Below are 24,851 nucleotides of genomic sequence, written 5' to 3' on the forward strand. Positions count from 1 at the left end.
CCCCCGGCGGAGCGGGAAGGAGGCCGGTGCAAGGCCGCCTGTTTCCAGGAAGAAATGGAAGCGCGCCGCCCCGGGGATGGGAGCGAGCCCGAGCGAAGGCGGGCGGCGGTGCGTTCGGTACCACGGACAGCGGCCGCGGGGCCGCCCGGGGCGCACTCCTCTCCCCGGAAGCCCGCTGCAATTACCGCAGGCCACCATTGCTATCCTTGTCAACCGTGAAGACGAGTCGGAGGGAGGGTCCCTCCCCCGTACAGAATGCGGGAGGGTCCCTCCCCCGTACAGAATGCGGGAATGCATTCCTCAGCCACGGGGTGAGTAGGACGGGTATAAAAATAGTCTGGCAAGGTAGTTCCTCCCATGCTGCGAAGCACCCACCACGAATGTGTAAAATGAAAACTCTCACATTAACACTCCTCCGCCAGGATTCCTCATCCTCCTGAGCGGCTGGATCTTCTTTTAGGATTTTTTTTTCCCAGTCAAAATGGAGGAGACAGTGACCATGCTTTCTCCTCCTGACTGCCGGGCCAGCTTCCTCTGTTAGGTTTGTCTTGCATGCTTTAGGGCAGCAGTTCTCAACCTGTGGGTCGTGACCCCTTTGGGGGGTCGAATGACCCTTTCACAGGGGTCCCCTATATGTGTTTTCCCATGGTGTTAGGAACCGAAACACCGTTCTCCTCTACCTGTCTCCAGGTGGGTCCGCCCACATGAGTACCCAGTATGAAGACCCATGCTACACCATGCTTCAAAACAAACTGTTATTTGTCATTAGAAATCAATATTTCACAATATATAATTACATATTGTTTTTGTGATTAATCACCATGCTTTAATTATGTTCAATTTGTAACAATGAAAATACATCTGCATATTAGATATTTACATGACGATTGTTAACAGTAGCAAAATTACAGTGATGAAGTAGCAACAAAAATAATTTTATGGTTGGGGGTCACCACCACATGAGGAACTGTACTAAAGGGTCGAGGAGGCATTAGGAAGGTTGAGAACCACTGCTTTAGGGTAAGGTGACCAGACATCCCGCTTTTGGCAGGACAGTCCTGATTTTTAACAATTTGTCCAGAATCCCACAGTGTTTTTAAAAAGTCCCGATTTTTGGAAAGAATGCATGACAAGCTAGGGTATACGGTTTTCGGCTGCCATGTGGCTATTTCGCCAGGATATGAGTTTTATCAATGGTGTCCCGCTTTACCAATGTTAAAATCTGGTCACCTTACTTTAGGGGGACCTTCTTCAAATCCACATCTGGGGAGCCAGCCTTCACACCTGAATCTGAATTGTAGACTATGGGTGCCAGGAAATCCGTATTTTCCATCGGTTTGGGTTTGGGGAACTAGGCTAGAGAGCATGCTGCCTCTGGGACAGCATCATCTTACTCCGTGTTCTCCACCTTTCGATGTGGAAGGTCGGTCGTCTTACCTCCATCGCACAGGTGAGACGGTTGGAGTGCAGTGGGGCCCAGTGTCTGCTCTTGATACCAGTGGGTGGATTAGAACCCAGGTGGAGCTGATGTTCTGGGTTATGACCCCTTGGATATGTGCTGTAAATCTATACCCCACCCCACCCCCATACCTGTGACTGTTGTCCCACTTGGGTGTGGGGTTGTCTTTGTTATGTCAGTAAGGTAGGAATAGGGCAGGCTGCGTTTTATCCCACTCTTGTGAGATGTACAGGAGGTTCAACCAGCAAGAGAGGCAGAGATGAGGAAGGTGAGGTGCAAGCCGCATGCAGTCACCTGAGAGCAGCAGCTCAAGGTAACACGGATCTTTCTCCAGAGCCCACAGAGCAAGGAAGGCTTCTCCGAGACCTTCGCTCTGAATTCAGATTCCTGGCCTTCTACACTGTGAGAAAACTCATTTCTGTTCCTGAAAGCCACCCCTTGTGGCATTTCTGGAATAGCACTGGAGAACTGAGCCAACCCAGTATATTATGCAGCCAATGGTGTCTGGGGGTCAAGCCCACTTCCCTGATTTCATGAAGCATCACAGAAGCCACTGAAGAGACAAGGTGTACATCTCAGTCGCCAGGAGGCTGAACACCTAAAGCCTTGTTACCCTTGTTAGAGGTAGGGGTGATCACGGATATAGATACATCTGTGTGTCCGGCCATGAAGAGTATGACTTATATCCTCCTACCTGTCAATCACATGGCAGGGCTCCCCACCCTACCAGTGGGCCAGACCTGACAGGAAGGCAGAGGCGGAGGAAGCCCGGCAGTGCTCAGCCCCCTGGGCTCAGATCTGGACTGAGCAGAGCAAGCCAAAGCAGAGAGAGACCGAGCAGTGTGCTCTGCTCACAGGACCCTCCCCTGGTGCCAACGAAGCCTGGAAGCTTGGTGCTTGAAGGAAGACAGCCGCTGTGCTGTGACGTAAGGGAAAGCAGGCTGGCCCGCACCCCTGCCCTCCTTCCAGGAGAGGGAAGAGAGTTTATGAAGCAGATGGACAGGAGGGGCTGGGTCTTCCCACCCTAGGTTTCGGCTCAGAGGAACACCAGACTACAGTAAACACCGTGGGGGCCGAGGGAAAGGGAACCCAGCAGGATCAAGTGGCCGGGACAGGGTGAGGCAGTGCAGAGTGCATCAGGCTTGGAATCAGCTTGCTCGAGTCAGGGTGTGCTCATGAGTCTATTACTTCTACCCCCTAGTTTCCCAAAAGGGATTCCAATCGTGTCTAACCTCGCAAGCCTTCAGTCTTTCCTCCCAGCACCAGTAGCACAAAGCCACACGTTTCCCCAGTTTCCTTTTCCACGTTGTTTGAGGGAATAAGCAGCGCAACATCGGCCCCAGGTGTCTTCTCATGACCCAGAGTGGCTTCCTTAGCCTTAGCAGGGAGGGGACTTACTGGAGAACTCACTGGTGGAGGAGATGGTGAGAGAGTGACTACCACTACTGCACCGTAGTGCGTGCGTGCGTGCGTGCGTGCGTGTGTGTGTGTGTGTGTGTGTGGCACGTGTGAGGTGGGAAAGGATGCACATGTGGTTCTGAGACCTTTCACCCACTGAACCCACACAGCAGACCTTGACTGGTGGTTTGCAAGCGCCGTTCTGCAAGATCTGGAAGCAATCACAACCTCCTTGCAGTAAGGAGGCTCTGGTTCAGGGATGCCACCAGGACGTTGAGTCAACAGGCCAGAGTGTGACGATTTCACTGGCTTACCTAGTGGGGCTCTGGCTGTGGACTTAGTCACGTCAGGCTCCGGGCTGGTCTGCAGACCCAAGCATGACTCATCATTTCTCAGCAGCCGTCGCCAACCCGCAAACGCCACATCTCACAGGCTGTGTGAAGGTGCTCGTCAGAATCCACAGGTGGCAGCGGTCACAACGTTGGACAATGGATAGTTGCATGTCGACTTTTCAACTGAACCTTGGGACAGAGGTAGGGGCAATTTCATTCTAATCTTAATAAATGCCAAGCACCCACTCCTCCAGGCCAGAGGAGCTCTGGTGAGGCGGTGGGTGCACTGCAGCGTCTCCTTTCTGCCCTTGCCTTTCCAGTACCACAGAGCGAGCCGAAAGGCCAGCTCTCTGAGAAGTCACAGGGGACTCCTGAGGTCACACTCGGATCATTGGGATCCTATGGAATTGTCAGCATTCAGTCATTCTGCCCTCAGACTGGGAAGTGCACTAGGAGTGGCTGGCTCCGATGATCCACTCAGACCAATCTGTACGGCAGGCCTACCTGCCAGGTGCCCGGGCCACCACTGCGGGAAAGACGACTCCAGACAAGGGGTACCCTTCTTCCCTCTTGATCACACACGACGTCACATGGAAGCTCTGCTGGCACGGACACGTGTGCTCCAGATGTACGGTTCTTTTCCTTCCCCGCAATACCCACTTTGCCCTGGTGTGTCCCTCACAGGCAGTGTGTGGGTGACACCCTCAGAGGCTGTATTTGGGTTCTCTGCTGCCTTGGCGCTCAGTCTTCCTTCATAGAGCCCTCCCTCTGCAGGTTCACCCCAACACTCAGTTAACACTGATAAGTCCTGGTGCAATCCCCACCATGTCTTGGAGGAAGTGCAGCCAGAATGCGCCTTAGAAGCCAGATGGTGAGACTTTGGACATGTTGTCAGGAGAGACCAGTCCCTGGAGAAGGGCATCATGCTTGGTGAAGAGGAGGGGCAGTGAAAAAGAGGAAGACCCTCAGTGAGATGGACTGACGCCGTCGCTGCAAGAAACAGGACAGTAGTGAGGATGACACAGGACCGGACAGTGTTTCGTTCTGTTGTGCATGGTGTGTTAGTCTGGGTTGACTAGAGAAACAAACTCCTAGACTTTCATATGTGTGTAAGAGAGAACTTTATATCAAAGAGTCATTGTATATTAAGAAAACACCCCAGTCCAGTTTAAGTCTATATGTGTATAAGAGAGAACTTTATATCAAAGAGTCATTGTATATTAAGAAAACACCCCAGTCCAGGTCAAGTCCTTGTCTGATGTTAGCCCCTATGTCCGATACCAGTCCATAAAGTCCTCGTCAGACTCACGAAACACATGCAATGAGGCCGAATGCAGGAAGATCACAGGCCAGTGGTGTCCAGTGGAGGTGGAAGTATCTCAGCACTGGTGTGAGTCTTCATGCGGCTGCTCCAGCTCCAGGGCTCTGGCTCCATCTGCATAGCTCTATGTGGCTTGTCATCAGGGATGTCTCACAGGGAGAGTGTGTGTCTGGCCTCCCATGAACTATTTATCTTCTTAATGCCTCCAAATGAGGTCATCAAGCTGCGACCTGATTGACAGGCTAAACAACACCCCTTCACTCTTACTAGTCTCAAGTTGACACCAGATTATGTAACTGCCACACATGGGGTCACCTTGATGGCCTCTTACAACAGTCATGTAATTTAGACTCGTCAGTGCACAACTACCTAATTCCCTATCATTGGACACCGTGTTCTAAGTAAGAGTACTCCTGACTCTGAGGGTTTTGTTCCTGGTACAATAGAAAACAAGCGGGCTTCTAGAATGTTCAAAATCAGCAGCAGTGTCAACACTTAGCAGTTCAAAATCCTCACCCTACCTGTCTTTATCGAAGTGTCTTATTATGTAATATAGCTTTTTTTTCCCACGCCAGGAACATTTCCCTTGGGCTGGCGTTTTGCTGACTGCGCACAGCCCCTGGGATGGGTCTCAGGCATCATATTGGTCTTCGGAGGTCTTATGTGTGCCAAGTACCATGAGCTCATCGGACTGAGCCCGTGTCCCTCTGAGATGGAGGAGTCTGGGGCCCCGCATTCTGGAAGCTCCTAAAGTCTCTCCACCCCCACCCCCTCCTCACTACCCAAAGTCTCATCTCTGAGCTGCTCCACTGAAGCACACCCGGTCCATGTCTGCAAGGCCAAATGATTGAGCGATGCCCAACTAGACAGCTGCCAATGTGTGGACTCCCACTCCCAATGGCAGGAGGTACAAAAGAATGATGTGCCGCCGGTCCCTGCCCAGCTTCCTGAGAGGTGGTGAGCCCACCCTGGCGGATGTGCGGAGACATCGCATCTGGAGGCTGCAGCCTCTTGCTGACCCTCTGCCTCGCCATGCGCGCCTCCTCTACCTGCTCCTCCTGCTGGCACGGCCAAGGGCAGTGAGGTGAACAGTCCGTCATGATTCAGAAAGGGGTTCACAGGCTCATTTTTTAGGATTGAATCACCAGGTCTTTCTTCCTGGTCTTAGTTTGGAAGCTCCACTGAAGCCTGCCTGCCATGGCTGACCATGCTGGTATTTGAAATACTAGCGGGGTAACTTCCGGCATCACAGCAACATGTAAGCCACCATATCTTTCTTCTGTGGTGTGGTAGTTGGTGGGTTCAAACCATTAACCTTTCTGTTAGCAGCCTAATGCTTACCATGCTGAGCTACCAGGGTGCCTTGGGCTGGGGTTGGAGAGCTCAGTGCAGCCCATTATTCTACTGCTCCCAGGAGTGTACTGCAAACTCGGCTGAAAATAGGTGTGCTTTTCAAAATAAGTTTGCAGGGGGAAAGGGATTTGCTAAGAGCTTTTTACCAAGGCTTACAATACAAAGAATCCACAACACTTTGTGATTTTCCTGCCTCTGGGCATTTTGGGGGGCCTGTGGCCAGGTCTCCTTGCTACCTCCTTTAGGTGATAAGGATGCTGGTAGCACGCCATCAAGTCAGCCCCCGATGTCAGGTGGCCCCATGCACCATGCAATTTGTCTATTATAATTCTTAAGGTTTTCATGGGCTGATTTCCAAAAGTGGGTCACCAGACCTTACTTCCTAGCCTGCCTTAGTCTGAAAGTTTCACTAAACCTGTTGAGCATCGCATGGAAGGGTGAGACGTCCCCAGAAGCACCGGTGCCCTCCACATGGCAATGCAGCGGCAGTGAGCACGCAGCTGAAGCGAGAAGGCTTGGATTGTTGAATGCGGCCCAGCCAGAGTCCACGTGAGGGGCTCAAGCTCGGGGCCCTAGTCCTGGAAGCCTCTGTGATCTCATTCTATTTTTCTCTCTGAAAACACCAAAGGGGGAGTCCTGTAAAAGTGCTCCTCCACCCTCAAGTTCCTGCCCCTGCCCACCCCCACACCTACAGGTGGCTCACCCCTACTCATTAGCAAAATAATGACAATGGCTTGTTAGCTCACAGCCACATTACATTACGTAGGTGCATATATTTAGCTAGCACCTCTGATCTTTTCGTTTGATTGTTGTTTTCACCACTGATCTTTTAGGTGATGAACAGATACATTCTCCCCAGATGCGCAACCTCTGATGGCTCCAGTCTGCCTTATACACAGGGAAGGTCCTCAAGCATCCATCGGAGGGGACCACTTCTCTCAGGGCTCAAGACCCACATCTGAATCACACACACAGCGTTTTATGTGTAATCTTTGATCTGCAAAATGTTTATCAAGCAATAGCTTGGACAACTCTTACAATTTCACATCATCAAGGGGATAAAACAAAGACAACGCCATCTCGGGAACACAGACAGACAGACAGACAGACAGACAGACAATCCACATCATTTTGAACGGGGACCACGAGTGCGTCTGGAATACCTCCCGCTCGATCTAATCACGCAGGACACCGGGTGGGAGGGCATGGGGGTGGGTGGGAAGGCAGGCGAGAGCTCAGTAAAATGCAAGGGGTCGGGGGTCGTGCCTCGGCTGATCTTGCTTGGAAAGTGACACAATGCAGGATGCTGGATTGAAAACTGAAACCGAACAAAAACATCACATTGTGGGGGTCAAGGCCTGCAGGGATTTGCACGCCACGCCCACATGCTGGTGGTCTGGTTTGGTCTTGGCTCTGCCCACCGCCTGACTGCACTCACATTCTTCACACAAGGGGTGGGGGTGGGAGGGAACGTCAGTAGTCACAAAGCTGGAAATTATGGTCTCATGTACGGCACCAAAACGAACGTATTTCACATACAACCTCATAAAATCCCGTGGGAAATAAAACTGCCTTTTTAAGTCAAATGTAGGACCCAAGCTTTCTGCAACACGAAAAGTTTTGTTTTTCCATCTGCAGCAGATGACGGGATCCTAAAACTCTATTCCTCCTGCAGAAAGAACTTGTAAACAGAAGATGCGGGCACGTGTTACAAGGAAACGGCCCAAGCAAGAGCCGCCCCCTCTGAAGGGGGCTGTTCCGCGAGTTCCCCTGGACTCGCACACCCAGGGCGGGCTCAAGCGGCACTTCTGACACACTGGGTCTCAAGTGTTGGGGTCCACGTGGGCGTTGACTTAGTCAAGTGAGGGGATGGCCCCCGCAGGGACCTCAGGGCTCATTCCCACGCGGCTGCATGGGCAGTGCCGCTCGGGGGAGCACTGGGTTGGCAGGGTGCTGCTACTTCCTTCGTTCTGTTTTGAATCCACACACCGGTTTTGGGGGGTGGATGGCACTTCTTTGAGGGCTGCCCCCAAGGCTGTCTGCAAAGCGTCCACAGAGGGGGACCCTCCTCGTCGGCTTTGAGAAAAAGCAAGGCTCAAAGATGTGCAGGTCTGGAAAGAAATGGTCAGAAGCACGCCTTTCAAAGGCATCGGTTGTGTGTAGAAGACGTCAGCCCAGGGAAAGAACTCTCTCTACAAGAAAGGCAGTGTCTTGAAACAGGGCTTTCTGAGTCGGAGGAGCGGTGGTGAGGGAAACTGGGAGGCCTCCGGCTGTTGGGGCTACAAGCTGTTTAGAAGATGCTCCCTTTCGTTGGACAGAGGAGCCAATGGAGTGTACACAGCTGCAGGGGCTTGCCTCTGGCCCCACCCCGGCTCTCCTGACGGCCCATAGTGCAATGCAAGTTTCCCCTGCCTTGGCAGGCACCTCTAACAAGGAAAACCCCTGGTCTCAGAGCGTCCCGCCGCGGAGCCTTAAGGGGGGACACGGTACCAAGTTTGTGCCTCTGATAAGGTCAGCGTTACCTTGAGTTTGACATTGGCTTCTAGATTTGTTATCAGAATTATTTCTATCAAAAAGGCATGGGTCAAAAAAAAACAACCAAAAAAAGCCATGGGTCCTTTGAAAACATACTATATCTGACACTGGGGTAACAATAGACAGAGACCAATGGAATAGAATTGAGAGTCCAGAAATAAACCCATGCATCTATGGTCAACTGATTTTTTGACAGGGTTGCTAAGCCCATTTGGCGGGGAAAGAAAAGCTGGTGTCCCCACCCCACCCCACCCCAATTAAGTGGTGCTGGCAAAGTTGGATTTCCACAGGCTCAGGAACAAAACATGATCCCTGCCTCACACCATACATAAACAAAAAGAAATCCAAAAGGGAATTAAGGACCTACATTCGCAAACTAAAACCACAACACTCTTAGAAGATTAAGCAGGGCCAGTCACTTTCAACCATGGATTCTCTAATAACAAAAACATGAGCAGCAAAAGACCTAATAAATGCACGGGGCCCCATGCAATGTAAAAGCTTTTGTGCATCAAAAGGCTTTTACCTCAAAAGGGAAAGGACAAGCTATCGACCAGGACAATCTCTAATAACCAAAATATATGTAAACCTTTGACAACTTCCCAACAGAAAGACAAATAATCAAATCCTACAACGGGCAGGCATTTAAAAGGGCACATGGGCACCAATATGTGAAAAGATGGTGTGTCTTTAGTCATCAAGATGCAGATCAAAACCACGGTGAGATGCTCTTTCAATCCCATTGACATAACCAAGATACACACAAACCCCCAGAAAATAATGCACGTTGGTGAGAATGTGGGGAGACTGGGAATGGAAGTAGTTGGAGCTGTTGTGAAAACAATAGTGAGGCAGTTCTCCAAAAACAACCTAAAAATGGAACTACCATGTGACCCAGCCATTCCACATCTAGGTATGCCCAAGACTTGAAGGGCTCTCAAATAGTAACGTGTGCACCAATGTTCCCTACTGCACTGTTCTCTAAGAACTACCTAAGGGGGATCAATCAACAACGGAAACTAGAAAGGTTAGATGGGAACTTTATGGGACAGAGAGCTTCTGTTCATGGGAGGAGAACTCGGACGAGGAAGGTGAGGACGGTTGCACAACTTGAAATATGCTGCCATCAATGTCACCAAATTGCGCACGCAGACACTGTTGAATTGGTGCGTGTTTGGCTCTATAGCAGTGGTTCTCAATCTTCCTAATGCTGTGACCCTTTGATATAGTTCCTCATGTTGTGGTGAGCCCCCCAATCATAAAATTTTAATTGCTACCACATAACTAATTTTGCTAGTTATGAATCAGGCGACCCCTGTGAAAGGGTTGATCAACCCCCAAAGAGGCCACAACCCACAGGTTGAGAACCACTGCAATATAGGGCTGCCACCCACTCAATGGCACACAACCACCACCAACAGGACAGAGGGGGACACAACCTTTCAATATCCCCAAACTTTGCTTGCTTTCTTCCCACTTATGGGAGCAGGGCATCTCTGAGGACCCCGGGGTCTGGTTTCCACTTCCTTGTAGCGGGGCTTCAAGTGCGGATTCTTTTACAAGGTACCATTTTATGAGGGACCAGTTCCTAGAGAAGGCCGCCATGCTGAGTCAAGAGAAAGTTCTGCCCCCACCACCCCCAAAGACATGGGCTGACACAGTGGATGCAACTCCGGTTCTGAGAGAGTAACGGCTGTGAAGGGGGTGCCTGGTTGGGCCCTGTAGTACATAAGGGGCTAGGAGTTGGAACCTCACCACCACCACCACCACCGGATTAGTCTGGTGACCATCGCTCCTTGGTTTTAATTTTGAGTTAAAACAAGCTACATGAAGAAAAATGCACCTAAAAAAATAAAACCCCAACATGTCATGGATTCTTTATGTTGTAGTTTATACCAGATCCCTGGTTTTAGATTTAGGGATTGAATATGAGTTTATGAATATGCATAAACTGCTATTGATAAACATAAAAGACATGCTTAGCACTTGAGCAGTAAATAGAGACTGGTTGACTGGGGGGGACATTTTTTTTCTTGTTTTATGTATAATCAACTGTGTATATTGTCACCAGGAAATTCAATTAAAACTGCAACAACAAAAAAATCAAAATACAAATTTAAAAAGTTGCTTTGCAACCGACAGCTCGATCTACAAATGTAGGCGAACAAAGTACCCAAACAAGTGAAATGCGCAGGACTGGGTTTGGAGCAAAGCAAACAGGTGGTGGCATCCTACGTGTGACTGGGCATGACCGCGGCGGGCAGCACTGAGTCTCTCTTGGCCAATGAGAGCCTTTGCCCCTCTGGTCGCTGCAGGTGGAGTAGGAGTCGGTGTTGGGTGGGGCTGGTTCCCATGGCACCTTCACCACTCTGAAGCTCGCGGCTGTCTGCCTCTACGTGGAGACCAGGAGGCCCCTCAGTAAGAATTTGCTGGCTGCTGCTGTCCTGGGGTGCTGTGGGGTCATTCCATCTCCGAGCAACCCCACGGTGACAGCAGAACTGCCCGTTTGGGTTCTCTAGGCTGTGTTTATGGCTCCGAGCCCTTCCTCCTGTGGGATGCTGGGGGCTCGGCGCCACCGCCCTGTTGCTGGCCCTCAAGCACTTCACTGCTAGGCCACTCGGGCTCCTTAAGAATTGAGTCAGCTGAACAATGACAAGCACACAAAGGCGATTCAGCGAGGTTAGCGTATGAGGGACCATGCATACCTACCTCCGCTCCATTCGGGCATCTGTTGCTTTCCTTTCCAGGACTGCCCCCCAATGTGTCACAGGGGTGTTCCACATGTGTCCTGTCCCGTACTCTCTCTCTGACAAACCATCGGACCTTAGCAAGCCAAGCACACTGCTCCATGCCCCTCTTCTGCCGCTCACCTGCTGATACACCTCCCCCACCACCTCCCTCCTCGCTACCCACGATACTTCCAGTGAAACAGAACCTTTTCCAAAGAAGGGTGAGAAGTTATTTTAGGAGTGTTACCTCGGAGAAACGCTCTCCTTTGTCATTGATACCACCCAATGCAGGTGAACAGGCAGTGCCGCTCAAATGGGGGAGGGGGAGGGGGTGACAAACCGTCCAGCAGGAATTCCTTCTATTGACATCCTTTTTATTTCTTGCAGCAAAGTACACCGCCACCAAGACGTCATTACAATGATACTGGGTTTCTAAATAAATAACCAAATGGGCAGAACTCACCAATGTATAGGAACAAAGTAATTAAAAAAAAAAACAAACCCAAACAGAACAAAACCCACCACACCAAGAAACATAAAATAAATCACTACTCAAGGCAAAGATAAATAGGGATCTTGGACCAAACAGGGAATTGCATTTAAATTATTTCGGAAACAGGCTGTAATCATTATTGCACAACTGATAATGAGCATCGAAAACACCACAGCAAGCTACCAAAACGCAGAGAAAACCATCCCGGGCCATCCCAGGCACACTGCTGAGTTCTTTCTGGAAGGAGGTACCCACCCCAACTCCCTCCGGGCTTTCTACACAGAAAGGGAGAGTGCGTTAACTGGCAGACCTCCTCCGTCCTATTTACAGAGCTCTTTAGGACCTCCGCCGGCCGTGGGGACGGCTAAGGGGACCCTTCTTGCACCAGAAAGGGGATGGGCTGGTGTCCTCTCGCGAGGCCACCCTATTGTCCGGCTCAGAACACCAAAACCGGGAGCTTCCAAAACCACGTGTCTTGTGGCACTGCCTGATTAACGGCCTGCCTGCCAACAGAACCTGGCCCCAAGCCAGTCCAGTCCTCGCGGGCTCCGGCCCTAAGTGACGTCACAGCTACACATGACCAGGGGGTGGGGAGGGCGTGGGAAGGACACCAAGCTGAAACCCACGGTCTCCTGCTCCTTGGGGGACCCCTGCCCAAACTGTCCTCCTGAGGAAGAGGGAGGTGGGCAAAGGTACCCTCGGTTGAGTCCCCAAAGCAACCAACATGACCTTCAGGACGACCGTTTTGCCAATTCTCCCCAGTGGGTTTATTTTTCCCCGGACAGTTTAACTTTTTTTTTCTTCCCTGAAGATCGTGAACTTCCATCAAGAACTTAGCCACCACACTCCTCTTTTTCCATACCCTGGCTAATGCTTGCTATTTCTTTTTCTTCTTTTTAAAAAAAATTTCAGTTTCTAGTCAGTGGGAGACACCTTTAGCTGACTGGAGTGTGAGGCAGGCCGGAGAAGGAAAGGAGAACCTTCCAATCCCACCTGGTCAGCCCTTTTCTGGAGAGGAGGTGGAGGGTTCCATTGTGGAAGGGCAGGACGGACAAGCGAGGGGTGGGGCTGGGATTCTCAGCAGTGGGCATCAGGGAGGGACCCCCTCCCCAGGCCTGGGCCCCTTTCATGTTTGCCTGGTCACCTGCTCCGTGGGTCAGTCATTCTCAACAGCCACACCAGCCTGCAGACACCCGAGGTGGAGTGTCTCCTTGGATGGTTTCAGGCCCTGCTGGCTGGGTCATCCAGGTGTCGCAGAGCATGCCCAGAGCAGGGCTGGTGTCTGGAGCCCCCTCCTCACCTATTGTCCGCCCTGCATCACCACCTGGGGATCTGGCCAGTAAGAACAGCCCCTTATAAAGCCCCAGGGCCAGTGGCCCTGGGGGACTGAACACAGTGGGGAGCTCAGTGCTGCCCCTCCCTCCGGGGAACCGTCAGGATTTTTGGTTGTGTTTTGTCAAAATTCTCTTGTTTGTGAGCTAGTGGTGATGTTGGAGGGGTCACACGGGCTGGACGAGGAAATAACACACGGCTCTAGTCTAGGGACGGCGGGCAAGGCAATCTTGCCTCCTGCCATAGCTCGTCTCCTTCCCCGCCCCAGGAGCCAGCACCACAAGCCAAGTGACAGCATTTTGGTTTTGTTCGCAAAGAAAGGAGAACGGAAAGAGAGACAGTGTGAGGGTAACAAAAGCCCAAATAAACGGCAGAGGGGCCTCCCGAGTCCTCGCCCTCTGCTGGCCGGGCGTGGGGCTCCAGTGCGGACGGAGGCTGTCCGAGGGCGGGGTCCTGGGGCAGACCTCCGTGCGGAGCCCCGGTCACTTGAGACGCTGCGTCACGTTGGCCAGGGCGACGGCAAAGGCCTGCACGGCCGAGAAGGGGTACTGGAAGTCCAGGATGTAGGCGTTCCCATCAATCCTGCCGAACTGCATCACCTGTGAGGCGGGGGACACAGAGTGGGGGGACAGAGACAGACGTTAGTGGAAAAGGGGTGCAGGCAGGACAGGGCAAGCCCATCTCCTCACAGAAGCGGACAGTTCCATCTCTGAGCCAGTCGGCCCACAGAAGCTTCTAGATCAAACTTGCAGCAGGCAGGAATTACAGGGGCCGAGGAGCCCGCCTAAGGGAACGGTAGGCGACAATGGGTGAGCTGTGGATGTGGCATCTCAGCGGTCTGCACCGGTGGGTTCCTCACCAAGTGAAGGGCAGGGAGGGCAGGGCAGGAGGAGAACCCGCCTAGGGCCCTGTGGGGGTGTTACCACCAAGCATCACTGCAGAGGACTTCTTGGTCACCTCCTCGCCACCCCAGCCCAGTGGCTGCAGGCTTGGGGCACTCCCGGTAGTAAGGCAGGGCCTTCCACCCAGGGCAGCAGCTCTACACGGGCGCAGGACCAGAGGAGCTCAGCTGAGCAGCTCAGCCAGGCTGGAGCCAGGGGAGATGGCACTGCATGGGCCTGCTGACCCGGCCGGAGGAAACCGACACTGTGCCCGGGAACCAGGGAGGAGCAAAATGAGCACAGAGAGAAGTAAGTGCATGGACAAAGTGACCAAGGCGGTGGCTGGATCTAGAGGAGTGAGCTGAACAGAGAGAGAAACCACGGATCAGGCTTCCTGTGGACAGCGCTCACAGGTACGCAGCTCACCACGGGTCTTCGGCTTGTGTGTGCGCACAGGTGTGGGGAAGCACTGGGGCGAGGGCACCTAGCCCCGACCTTGCTCGAGACAGAGGTGCTCGCTGACAGCCATGCCCTCAACACTCAGCCATATAAACGTGGTGGCAAGTGACAGGTGCTGGTAGACCTCTGTCCCTGGGAGAGCGGGGATCAGGAGCGGAACAGGGAGAGGAGGCCAGGGTTGAGAGAGGGACGCTTTGCGCTGTAGGTCTTGTAGTTACCTGATTCTAAACAGAGGGCCACACCCTCTTTGAATAAAGAAAAGGCCGCACCAGGAACATTTAAAGTCCACGCCTCCTGGTTCCCAAGACATGGCTGCTCCCCGATTTCTCGTCTGCCTTGAGTGCCCCACACCCATTCACTGAGCCTGGCCACCTTGATCCTGAACCTCAGGCATCCTGGTTCTGGGGGAGACTGCCCCTCAAGGGCTTGATACCCCACATCCGCCCACACAACCCAGCCACCCCAGGTTCCTGAATAGCAGGCTGGCCTGGGGGAGACCATGTCTCAAGGGTTGAGTACCCCATGGCCACCCACACAGCCTGGCCTGACCCCCCTCACCTGGCGCCCCTCCAGCTCGATCTGGAAGTTCTTGGCTGACTCCTGAGTCACACGGCCCCCGAAGTCCAGCTGGTAGACCTGGGTGGCCTCGTTCCATAGGGGCTGTTTGTTGGCCATGACGTAGACGAAGCCCTGGCTGCCCAGCCGGCCCTCCTCCCGCTCGCTGGCCTTGCGGCACTTGAAGCCATCCAGCTCAGCAGCCGAGCGCAGGCTGCGCTTGGTTGGCCAGCCCTTCTTGCCGCCCTGGTTCTGGTTCATCAGCTCATCCCCGCTGATGAAGAGCTCCGGCTCGCTCTCTGAGCTGTCCTGAAACTCACTGGTCTTGTTCAGCTTCTTGGACTTGAGCTGGTCTTTCTGGCTCTTCACCTTCTTCTTCTCCCGGCCCAGTCGGGGGCTGGAGATCAGGGAGTTGAAGTCGCTCAGTGTCCGGGCCTCCTTCTTCAACTTGCCCTCCGTGATGGCCTGCACGCTGCCCTCCTCCGCCCGGCTGTCCACCCGCTTCCGGTTCTTCTTGCCGAACTTCTCTGAGCGCTGTGGGGCGGGGCTTTCCGTCAGGGACAGCACCTCCTGGAAGTTGTCCGCTGTCTCCACCACCACCTCGGTGCCCACGTGGCTCTGCACGGCAGGGGGCGGAGGGGGTGGTGGGACGATGGGCTTCTCAGGTGCCAGGTGCAGCTTGGTGGGCAGCGTGCCCGTGGGGTTCTGCATGGGGGGGCATGGGCTGTAGGAGTTCCAGGGATGCAAAGCGAGGGGTGGCAGCTGCAGACTGGAGCAGGAGCTGCCTCCTGGGTACATGGGGGGCAGGGTGCAGTAAGAGAGGCTGGGAGGGTAGGCCGGCTGCAGGACCATGGCAGGCTCCGGCTGGGAAAACTGGGGAGGGGCCAGGGCATCCTTTGGGGTGCAGGGGACCTGTACCCCCTGCAGCTGGGGATTAACATAGCTCCCCGGGTAGGGCACTCCCACTCCATAACCTGCCTGGAAGGTGGCAGTCGGGCTGGCTGGCGACTTGGGAGAGATAAAGGGCAAGCGGGCCACGTCCAGGTGCTGGCCCTGGCCCACCAGCAGAGGGGACAGTTTTAGGGGGTTGGGCACTGAAGTCTGTGCTGTCCTTTCCTGGGGTACCCAAATGTCCTCGCCCAGCACGGGGTCCCACTGGTAAGGGGGCGGTCGCTTCACCGTTGCGGTGGCTACGGCCGAGTCCGCCAGCGGGGCGTGGCGTAGGGGCCTCTCGGCCTGGCGGAGCGGGGACAGCACCTCGTCCTCAGAGAAGGCGGAGTTGACGTAGTCTGTGCGGTCCCGGGCGCTATCCGGGGGGCTCAGGAGGCTGTAGGAGGACTGGGAGGTCAAGGGGGATGTGCTGGCTGCGTGTGCCAGCGCCGGGCCCGGCTGGGAGCTGGTACTTGGGTCGGGCCGACCCCCGGCCCCCACCCCGCTGCACTGGCTGCAGGTGTACAGCGCGGGCGGGGGCCGCGCGGGGAACGGAGGCGCGCCCAGGCTGCTCTTGGGCTTGGGCAGGTGCTGCAGGGTGGCGCGCTGGTGGTCGGTCAGCTGGGCCACCCGGAGCGCGGTCTCACGGTTGTTCCTGCGCAGCGTAGCGTGGATCAGGCTGCTGTCCGGCCTCGGGGCTGCGGCCCGGCCCTGCGCCAGCTGACTGGCGATCTCAGGGTAGGGTGGCGGGTCCCCTGGGGGGATGGAGTAGCGAGGGGCCGTCAGCCGGTTGAGGGTGGCGCTGGTACAGGGCTGCGGGACCTTCTTCTCGGTGGCCGTGAGCCGCAGCGTGGCTGAGCTGCCCGGGCCGGGGAGCGTGTAGGTGCTCTGCGCGCACAGCACGCGCGCCCGCGGCCGGCACACCTCCTCCACGTTGCCGCTGCTGTCGAAGGTGGTGATGCGCTCGTAGCCCAGCGGCGCCGGGAAGTGGGCGGCGGGCGTGTAGAGCGAGAAGTCGCCCTTCTTCAGGCAGACGTCCACAGGGGGCTGGGGCGGCGGCAGCGGGGGCGGCGGCGCGGCTGTGGTGGGGGCGGCCGGGATGGTGCCCGGGTAGGGAGGCGGCGGGTTCATCTTGTTGACCGGGAGCTCCGGGGGGGCGCTGAAAACCACGGCGTCGCCCTCGGCCGCCAGGGGCGGGGCCGGCCGCAGCACCTTGGCTGGCTTCTGCAGGTGCTCGTGGTCCCGGTCCCCGTGGTCTGCCAGGGCCAGCGGCAGTGGCCCTGGCGGGGGCGGGGGCAGGGTCAGGGGCGGAGGGGGCGGGTTCTGGATCAGCCGGCTCATCTCCACGCCCCCAAAGATCACCTGCCCAGGGCTCGGGTAGCGGCTGGGGACCTGGTAAGGCGCTGGCGCGTCTCCGGGGTGCTCGGCAGGCCCCACGGCCACGGTCTGGTTGGTCAGGACGTCCAGCTGCACGTTCTGATTGGCCAGCAGGGACTGCACCAGCCCGATGCTCTGGGTGGGGGACATGGCCTGGGCCGAGCTGTGGATTGGGGCGATGGGGATGTTGACAGTACATGGTGGGCTGTTCTCGGGGACTCCGGATGCCCCTGTCACTGGAAGGAAATGAGAAAGAGGCTGCTTACCGAAAGGGCTGAAACGGAGCCACCAGGTGAAGGAGCCCTGCCCACAGCCTCTGACCACCACTAGGGACGCTGGGCCTTTTACTCAAGGGGGGAACTTCCCAGAGGGGTGGCCCAAGAAGGGGGTGGTTGCTGCAGGGCTGGGCTGGAGCCCTCGGGTGGCACAGGCCATTAGCAGGCTTGCCTGTCCAGGCAGAATCCACTGAAAGCCCTTCCAAAGACACCTGGCAACCGACTTCCCAAGCAGGAGGGGTCTCCAGGACAGAGCAGGGCTGGGCGGGCGAGGCTGGCCTGCCTCTGTGCCAGGAGAGCAGCCTTGCCAGAGCCTGCCCAGAGTCCACCTCTGGGCCTGGAACATGTACCCTGTCCCTGGACCCCACACTCACACCCCGTTTACTGACAGGGCTTATGGCAGGTACACAGCCACCTTCACACATGCTGGCCGTGATGGCACAGGGCCCTTAAAACGCCCATGTCTCTGGGGCAAGTGGGTGACACTTGGCTACTAGCCAGGTAGGTGGCACCTCAAACCCACCCAGCAGCACCAGGAAAGCGGTCAGGTGGCCCACTTCTGTCATGGTGTCAGCCCACACCAAGAAAGGTCTGGGGGCAGGGAGGGAGAGGTAAAAAATGAGGAGGCGATACCAAGGGCTCAAGCAGAAAGCAAATGTTTTGAGAATGATGATGGCAACAAATGTACAAATGTGCTTGACGCAATGGACGTATGCATGGATTGTGGTAAGAGTTGTACAAGCCCCCAATAAAATAATTTTTGAAAAGAAAAGAAAGGTCAGGTGGTCTGTGCCTGTAGGCATGATAGCCAGGAACCCCCATGGGAAGTTCTCTGCACACACAGGTCTGGGCTGTACCTCTGGGGTCTGATTTATAAGCTGGGGGTGGGGTGGAGTAGGGGGGGGTGCGTGCGTGCGTGTAATCTGTAGGGAAACCAAGGTTTTGTAGCCAGGCCTGGATAAAACAAGGCAGAGAAACAGATTCAGAGAATCCAGAAAGAGGTTTTCTTGTGTCGTACTGACTACGAGAAGGCATCAGACTATATGACTCCCAACAAACCAGGAGTAACATGGACAGGAAGGGGAATTCAGAACACCTCACGGTGCTCCATGCAGAACCTGTACAAAGACATTCGAACAGAACAAGGGGAAGACCAAATATGGCCTAAAGCCAGGAGAGGTGTGCAGCAGGTTTGTGTCCTATCACCATACTTATTTAGTCTGTTTGCGGAGCAAACAGTCAGAGGCTAGAATATACAGAGAAAAACAGGACATCCGGATTGGAGGAAATCTCAGTAACAAGTGGTGATATGCCTGGGACACACCCTTGCTTGCTGAGGGTGAAGAGGAAGTGTTTATGGATGAGAGTCTTCTGTGGATCGTACACCTCACTGCGAAGAAGACCCAGATCCTCACAACCGGACCAACAGCCAGCATCATGACAATGGTGGGAAGAGTGACACTATCAAGGGTTCCCTGTTTGGACCCACAATCAGTGCTCGTGGAAGCAGCAGTCAGGAACCCAACGATGTATCTGCTTGGGCAAATGCGCTGCACCAGACATCTTCAAAGTGCTGGAAAGCAAGCACACCCCTTGGAGGACTAAGGTGTGCCTGATGCAAGCCATGACCGTTTCGATCGCTTCATGTGCGTGTGAAAGACGGACCATGAATAAGGAAGACTGGAGAAGAACTGACGCATTCCGACGATCTCGTGTTGCTGAAGAACACAGAAATGTACTCTGGACAGCCAGGACAAGAAGCAAATCTGTCTCGGAAGAAGTACAACCGGAACATTCCTTAGAAGTGAGAAGGGTGAGACTCTGTCTCTTACATACTTGTTTTCAGGGGAGACCAGTCTCTGGAAAAGGATATCATGCTTGGTAAAGCTGAGGGTCATAAAAATAGAGGAAGACCCTCAATGAGATAGCCTGAGATGGTGGCTCCAACAAGGGGCTGAAACATAACACTTGTGAGGATGGTGCGTGCCTGAGCACTATCTTGTTCTCTTGTACGCAGAGAGAGCCGACACGAGGGCACCTAACAGCAAGTGCAGAACACCCTGCAGCCTCGGCGCGGCGGTGGCCCCAGCAGGGGCCCGAGATGCAGCTTCCCAGAGCCACAGGCTGTTACTGCTGGGAAGGGCAGAGGAGAGGATGAGAGAGCCTGCGGTAGGAGGAGCAGAGTGGGGAGAGGGGACACCCACCCCCCACCCCCACCGCCCGTGTCAGTGTGTCCCCGCCTCCAGGACTATAGCATCTCCATGAATGCTGGACACAGCAGCCCCTGGATTTCGAATCCAGGAAGTTGCAGGACCTGGCTCAGTTCCCAGTACGAAGTCCGCACCTGTGACACCGCAGGTGGACAATGACTCACTAAGCACACGCTTGCTCAAAGGCCCCGATGCCCATGTGGGGAATAACTGGCAGGCTGCTCAGATGATTCTAATCTAGTGCTCAAAACAGGACCCTGAGAGAAAACACCTGAATGAACTTTCGATGCTCCCGATAGTTTGAAGATTTGGGACCTGAAGTTTTGAGAAGTGAGAAAAGACTTCACTTTTAACTCGAGGACAGGGAGGACAGGCATCCGGGAGGAAGCTCACCTGCAGTAGGTCTCACACCTAAAGTCTGGGCGGGTCTCACACCTAGAGAAGGGGCGGGTCTCACACAAAGAGATGGGGTAGGTTTGGGGAACTGGGTTCTCTGGGCACCAGCCAAGCCACAGCCCATGGCTGCCAAGTCGCATCCGATGCCGGGCACTCCCAGGTGTGTCAGAATGAATGACACTCTGTGGCGTGTCCACAGTGTGTGATATTTTAGGAGTAAACCACCAGACCTTTCTTCCAAGCAGCCTCTGGGTGGATACACCTCCAGCGGAGTCCGTGAACTGTGTGCACCACAGAGGCCATTCCTGGGCAGGGTCCCCGAGACTGGGTGTCAGTTGTGACCTCACTCAGTCTCGAGTGGGCGGTTAGCCACACAACTCCCAGAAGGTGCCAGGGTAGAGGGAGCTCGACAAATGCAGGCCTCACCGCCATCTCAATCATGCATGTTCTGGGATGGTCTTTTCTTCCCAAACCAGTCTCTCCTGTGATCTGCAGGAGATCCAACCTCCTGGGGGAAGGTCAAGCTGTCCCAAGGTGAGGCGATATGGCAGGCAGCGCACACACTTGGAAACCACACCTCCACCCCAAACGCAGCCCCTCTCAGGGCCCCAGAGGTGGAAGCCGGCAAACTCACCTGGCAGGTCATCCTCGTCCTCGCTGAAGACATTCGGGTTGAAGACGGGCAGATTGATGTAGTCCATGGACACCTTGCGCACTTCCGGGAGATAGATGGTCATCTGCCTCGGCTGGAGGTGCAGCAGGCTGGTTTTATAGATCACTGTGGGGAGGATGGCACAGAGTCAGCGGCGCGTGGGAAGAGGGGGCTTCAAACTCACAGCCATCGAGTCAATTCTGAGGCCTGGCAAGGTCACAGGACAAGGTAAACGGTCCCCATGAGTTTCTAAGACTGAAACTCTTTAAGGAAGTAGAAAGGCTTGTTTTTTCTTCTTCTTCTGAGTGGCTGGTGGTTTCGAACTGTTGACCCTGTGATTAGCAGCCCAATGCATAACCACTATGCCACTGGGGCAAGAGGGGTGAGGGATAGCACTGTATATGCCTTCTAGAAACCAAGAGCTCATCTCTTTTCTCTAGTAGAATCGAGTGGAAAATTACTTTTGCTTGACAAATGACACAGACCAAAGCACTCTTTCAAAAAAGGCCGCCGACAGGACAATGATTCCATGCCACTGCACCAGGCGTTCGTCCCGGTGCTCATGTCTCTGTCCTGGAGCAGTATGTGCGGGGCCCACAGGCGCTCCTGGTCTGCAGAGCCGTGTTGGCTCAGCTCCACGCCCAAGAAGGGCAGAATCAATGGATCTGTTGTGTAAATGCTCAACTCCATTGCCTGTTCAATATTGACTCTAGGCAGATGCTGGGTCCCTGGCTTAGTGACATGGGATAATCATGAGCTCCACCCATGTTACTGATCAGGCACTGAGCTGGGGACACTGCAGGACAGGCGTCAGTACCCACGGCCGGTCTCCCGGGCGCTGAGAACAGCCTCCTCCTTTGCACTGGTGTTCTGGGATTGCCCAAGATAGTTTTAGGCTGAACTCAGATCCCTCCTTTGGAGTAGAGAAACCTCACGAAGAAAAATCCAGATGCAGCTTCAGTCTCTGGGGATACATCTGCAGCAATAGCAGCGTTTGCCATCTGACAGCCTAGAATCTTCTATTTTAAAGGCCCTCGGCGTCTCTCATGCTTCCTTCGACTTTCTTTTGAGTTGAGAACCTAAAAACGGGGGTCCGTGATCTGCCCAGAAAGTAATTATCTCAAAGTCTGGGTTAGCAGTTACCAACCACCAGCTACTCTATGGGGGAAAGAGGTTTTCTACTCCCATAAAGACTGACGTTCTCGGAAACTCACAGGGCAGTCCCACCCTGCCCTACGGGGTCACCACGAGTCTGAATGGACGCGATGGCAGTGGGTTTGGGTTTGGTTTGAAGTGTACATGATGTCCTTCTCCGGGGCCTGGCCTCTCCAAGGACACGCCCAACGCAAGTGAGACCGGCCCTCCATCCTCGATTCTGGTCGTGCTTCTTCCGACACAGTTTTATTTGTTCTGCAGGCAGCAAAATGCTCGGTACATTCAAGATCCGTTGGGAACACCGTAATACACATGAATCCTCATGCTCGTTGGAGTAGATGAGTGAGAAAGAGGGGGGCCCTGCACGAGGAAGACTGGTGCAGCAGGCGCGAGCGTAGGAAGGATGGCACGGGGCTGGCCAGTGTTTCTTCCTGTTGTCTGCAGGGTCACCATGCGAGGGACTGAAACCCGCTGCATGGCACCTACCACCACCACCACCACCACCAATAACTGCATTAAGCAACTCTCCTGGGCAGAAATCAGAATTCTCCAAAGACCACTTTCAAGAGGGCAGCCGGCAGCCAATCAGCTAAGGTGGCAGATGTGCAGCGGGGGGTGAGGAGCACTCTCTGTTTTACAAGCAGGCTGCTTTGCAGAGCACCTGAAAGTGTGGCAAGTCATCCCTAGTCCTTGGGGCAGGAGCACAGGTGAGAATGCAGCATGTCTAACTTTCTGAGTCCAGTCAACCTCTGAATGCTCTTGGCTCAGTTTTCCTGTCTCAAATTCGTCAAGGATGGGACATTTGCCTCGCATATAGAAATGAAGTTCGTCAAGATTTACTAATAAAAATTATGCTAACAGGCTGTTTACCTGGCTTTTAAAAATGAAATTCATCAAGGTTTACCAGTAAGAATGGTATTAATGGTCAGCCAGCTTCTCCTTAGCGTTTTCCAGGCTTCCTTCTGGGACTTTTTCGATTTGAGAACCTACAGACATGGGACCATGACCCGCCCAGAATCCACTATCTCGAAGTCTAAGTGAGCTGCACAGAGATTTCTGCAAGTCAGGGTTGTAATTCTCAATGGCGGGAAATCGGAGTCTGCAAGGAGAACCTGCCCTGGTCTCTTGCTGTCGTTTGCGGGCATCCTGTACACGGACTAAGGCTGACGCTGGCTTTTCCGGTCAGCTTGAGGAGGAGGAGGAGGGGCAGGCAGAAAGCAGGTGGGGGGTTTTACCTGCACCAAGGTTGGTTGGCAGGAAAGCAGCCAAGCCCACAATCTTGAATTTGGTGCCCCAGATATTCGACGTGACCTGAGCAAGGTAGTTGTGCTGTGGGAAGAATCGAGAAAGGAAGAACTCAGACACCATGACTAACTTCTCGATCAACCACGCAGTGAAGACGCTGAACTTACTGCTTAAAAATGCATAGGTGCAAAAGCCAAAAGACCGAACCAACCACCAGTGCAGGCCACACTCCCCCAAATCCTACCTTGCCCACCTTCCCTTCTCATTCGTGACCCCAGGAGCTAACTACAGCAAGAGTCTCCTCTGTTTGCCACACAGACATGAGCCACAGGTAGGCGCCCACTAGGTCACTCCACGTGGGGAAAGCTTAAAAGACCTGATGATCAGAGTGCACTTTCGGCACCCCCCACCCCACCCCACCCCACCCCTGCCGCGTGGGCAGAGAAGCCACTTGACAGGCGGTGTGTCCTTGACAGTCCCTGAAATATCAGCTGCACTGACACGACCGAGACCTGACTGCCTAATTACCTGACTCTTCACTCCATTAAGTTTCAGAGAAAGACAAAATTATTGCTATGTCCAAAGTATGCACTTCTACATACATGGATATATACACAAATGCACACTCACACACGTCCCTACATCGACACACACCCGTGGATAGGTACACACACAGAGACATTCACATGAGGGGCTTCAAAAACTTTGTGGGGAAAACGCCAGTATCTTTGTAATTACACTTCTTGAACTTTTTGAAGCCCCCCCATCACACCCATTCAAACATAAACATGTTCACACATTCATTTTCACACACACACACACACACACACACACACACACACATTCCCCACCTTTGTCACACTCACCTCCATCCACCTGCATACATTTACACACACGTTCACAGACACGTCACAGAGATGAACCTGGCAGAGCTCATCATGGAACAGCCCGAGGGGAGACAAGGCTGGGCGGAGCCTCGGATAGGACCACTGAGAGGGTCAGAGGGGGCTCCGCAAGATGCCGCCGGGGAGGACAGGGCTGAGCAGGGAAGGATGGGGCTGAGCAAGGGGAGGGCTGGGCTGAGAAGGGGGAGGATGGGGCTGAGCATGGAAGATGGGGCTGAGCAGGGGAGGACTGTGCTGAGTAGGGAGGACTAGGCTGAGCAGGAAGGACTAGGCTGAGCAGGAAGGACAGGGCTGAGAAGGGGAGGACAGGGCTGAGCAGGAGGAGGACTGAGCTGAGTAAGGAGGACAAGGCTGAGCAAGGAGAATGGGGCTGAGCAGGGGAAGGATGGGGGTGAGCAGGGGGGATGGGGCTGAGCAGGGGGGGATGGGGCTGAGCAGAGAAGATGGGGCTGAGCAGAGAAGATGGGGTTGAGCAGGGGAGGACTGTGCTGAGTAGGAAGGGCTGGGCTGAGCAGAGAGGATGGGGCTGAGAAGGGGAGGACAACAGGACTGAGAAGGGGAGGATGAGGTTGAGAAGGGGAGGACAGGGCTGAGCAGGAGGAGGACTGGGCTGTGTAAGGAGGACTGGGCTGAGCAGGGAGGATGGGGCTAAGCAGGGGGAGAAGGGGGCTGAGCAGGGGGAGGATGGGGCTGAGCAGGGGAGGACAGGGCTGAGCTGGGGGAGGAGTCACACCTGCACTTGCTGAAAGGCCCTGGCATGAGGCTGGGGCAGGAAGGTAGTGAGGGAATGAGACGGGTGAAGGCAGGCACAGGGCAGGGAATGGCAGGCAGCAAGGCCCGGTGTGGCTCTGAGGGGGGG

General features: G+C 54.4%; 1 protein-coding gene across 1 annotated transcript in view; it reads right to left on the reverse strand.

The window, feature by feature from the left end:
* Nucleotides 1–11,484: 11,484 nt before the first annotated feature.
* The window catches only part of TULP4 (TUB like protein 4), a 96,638-nt gene continuing 83,271 nt past the window's right edge, over nucleotides 11,485–24,851 (reverse strand). Inside the window, exons 12-15 of the mRNA XM_004701932.2 lie at nucleotides 23,078–23,171; nucleotides 20,670–20,813; nucleotides 14,851–17,390; nucleotides 11,485–13,551 (exon numbers count right to left, since the gene is read on the reverse strand). Of these exons, the coding sequence (XP_004701989.1) occupies nucleotides 13,435–13,551; nucleotides 14,851–17,390; nucleotides 20,670–20,813; nucleotides 23,078–23,171 (2,895 nt within the window). The 3' untranslated portion in view covers nucleotides 11,485–13,434. The remainder of the gene's footprint in view (nucleotides 13,552–14,850; nucleotides 17,391–20,669; nucleotides 20,814–23,077; nucleotides 23,172–24,851) is intronic.

Source organism: Echinops telfairi, unplaced genomic scaffold (assembly GCF_000313985.2).
Source record: "Echinops telfairi isolate 266 unplaced genomic scaffold, ASM31398v2 ScPeMD7_3533;HRSCAF=4204_0, whole genome shotgun sequence".
NCBI classification, from domain to species: domain Eukaryota; kingdom Metazoa; phylum Chordata; class Mammalia; order Afrosoricida; family Tenrecidae; genus Echinops; species Echinops telfairi.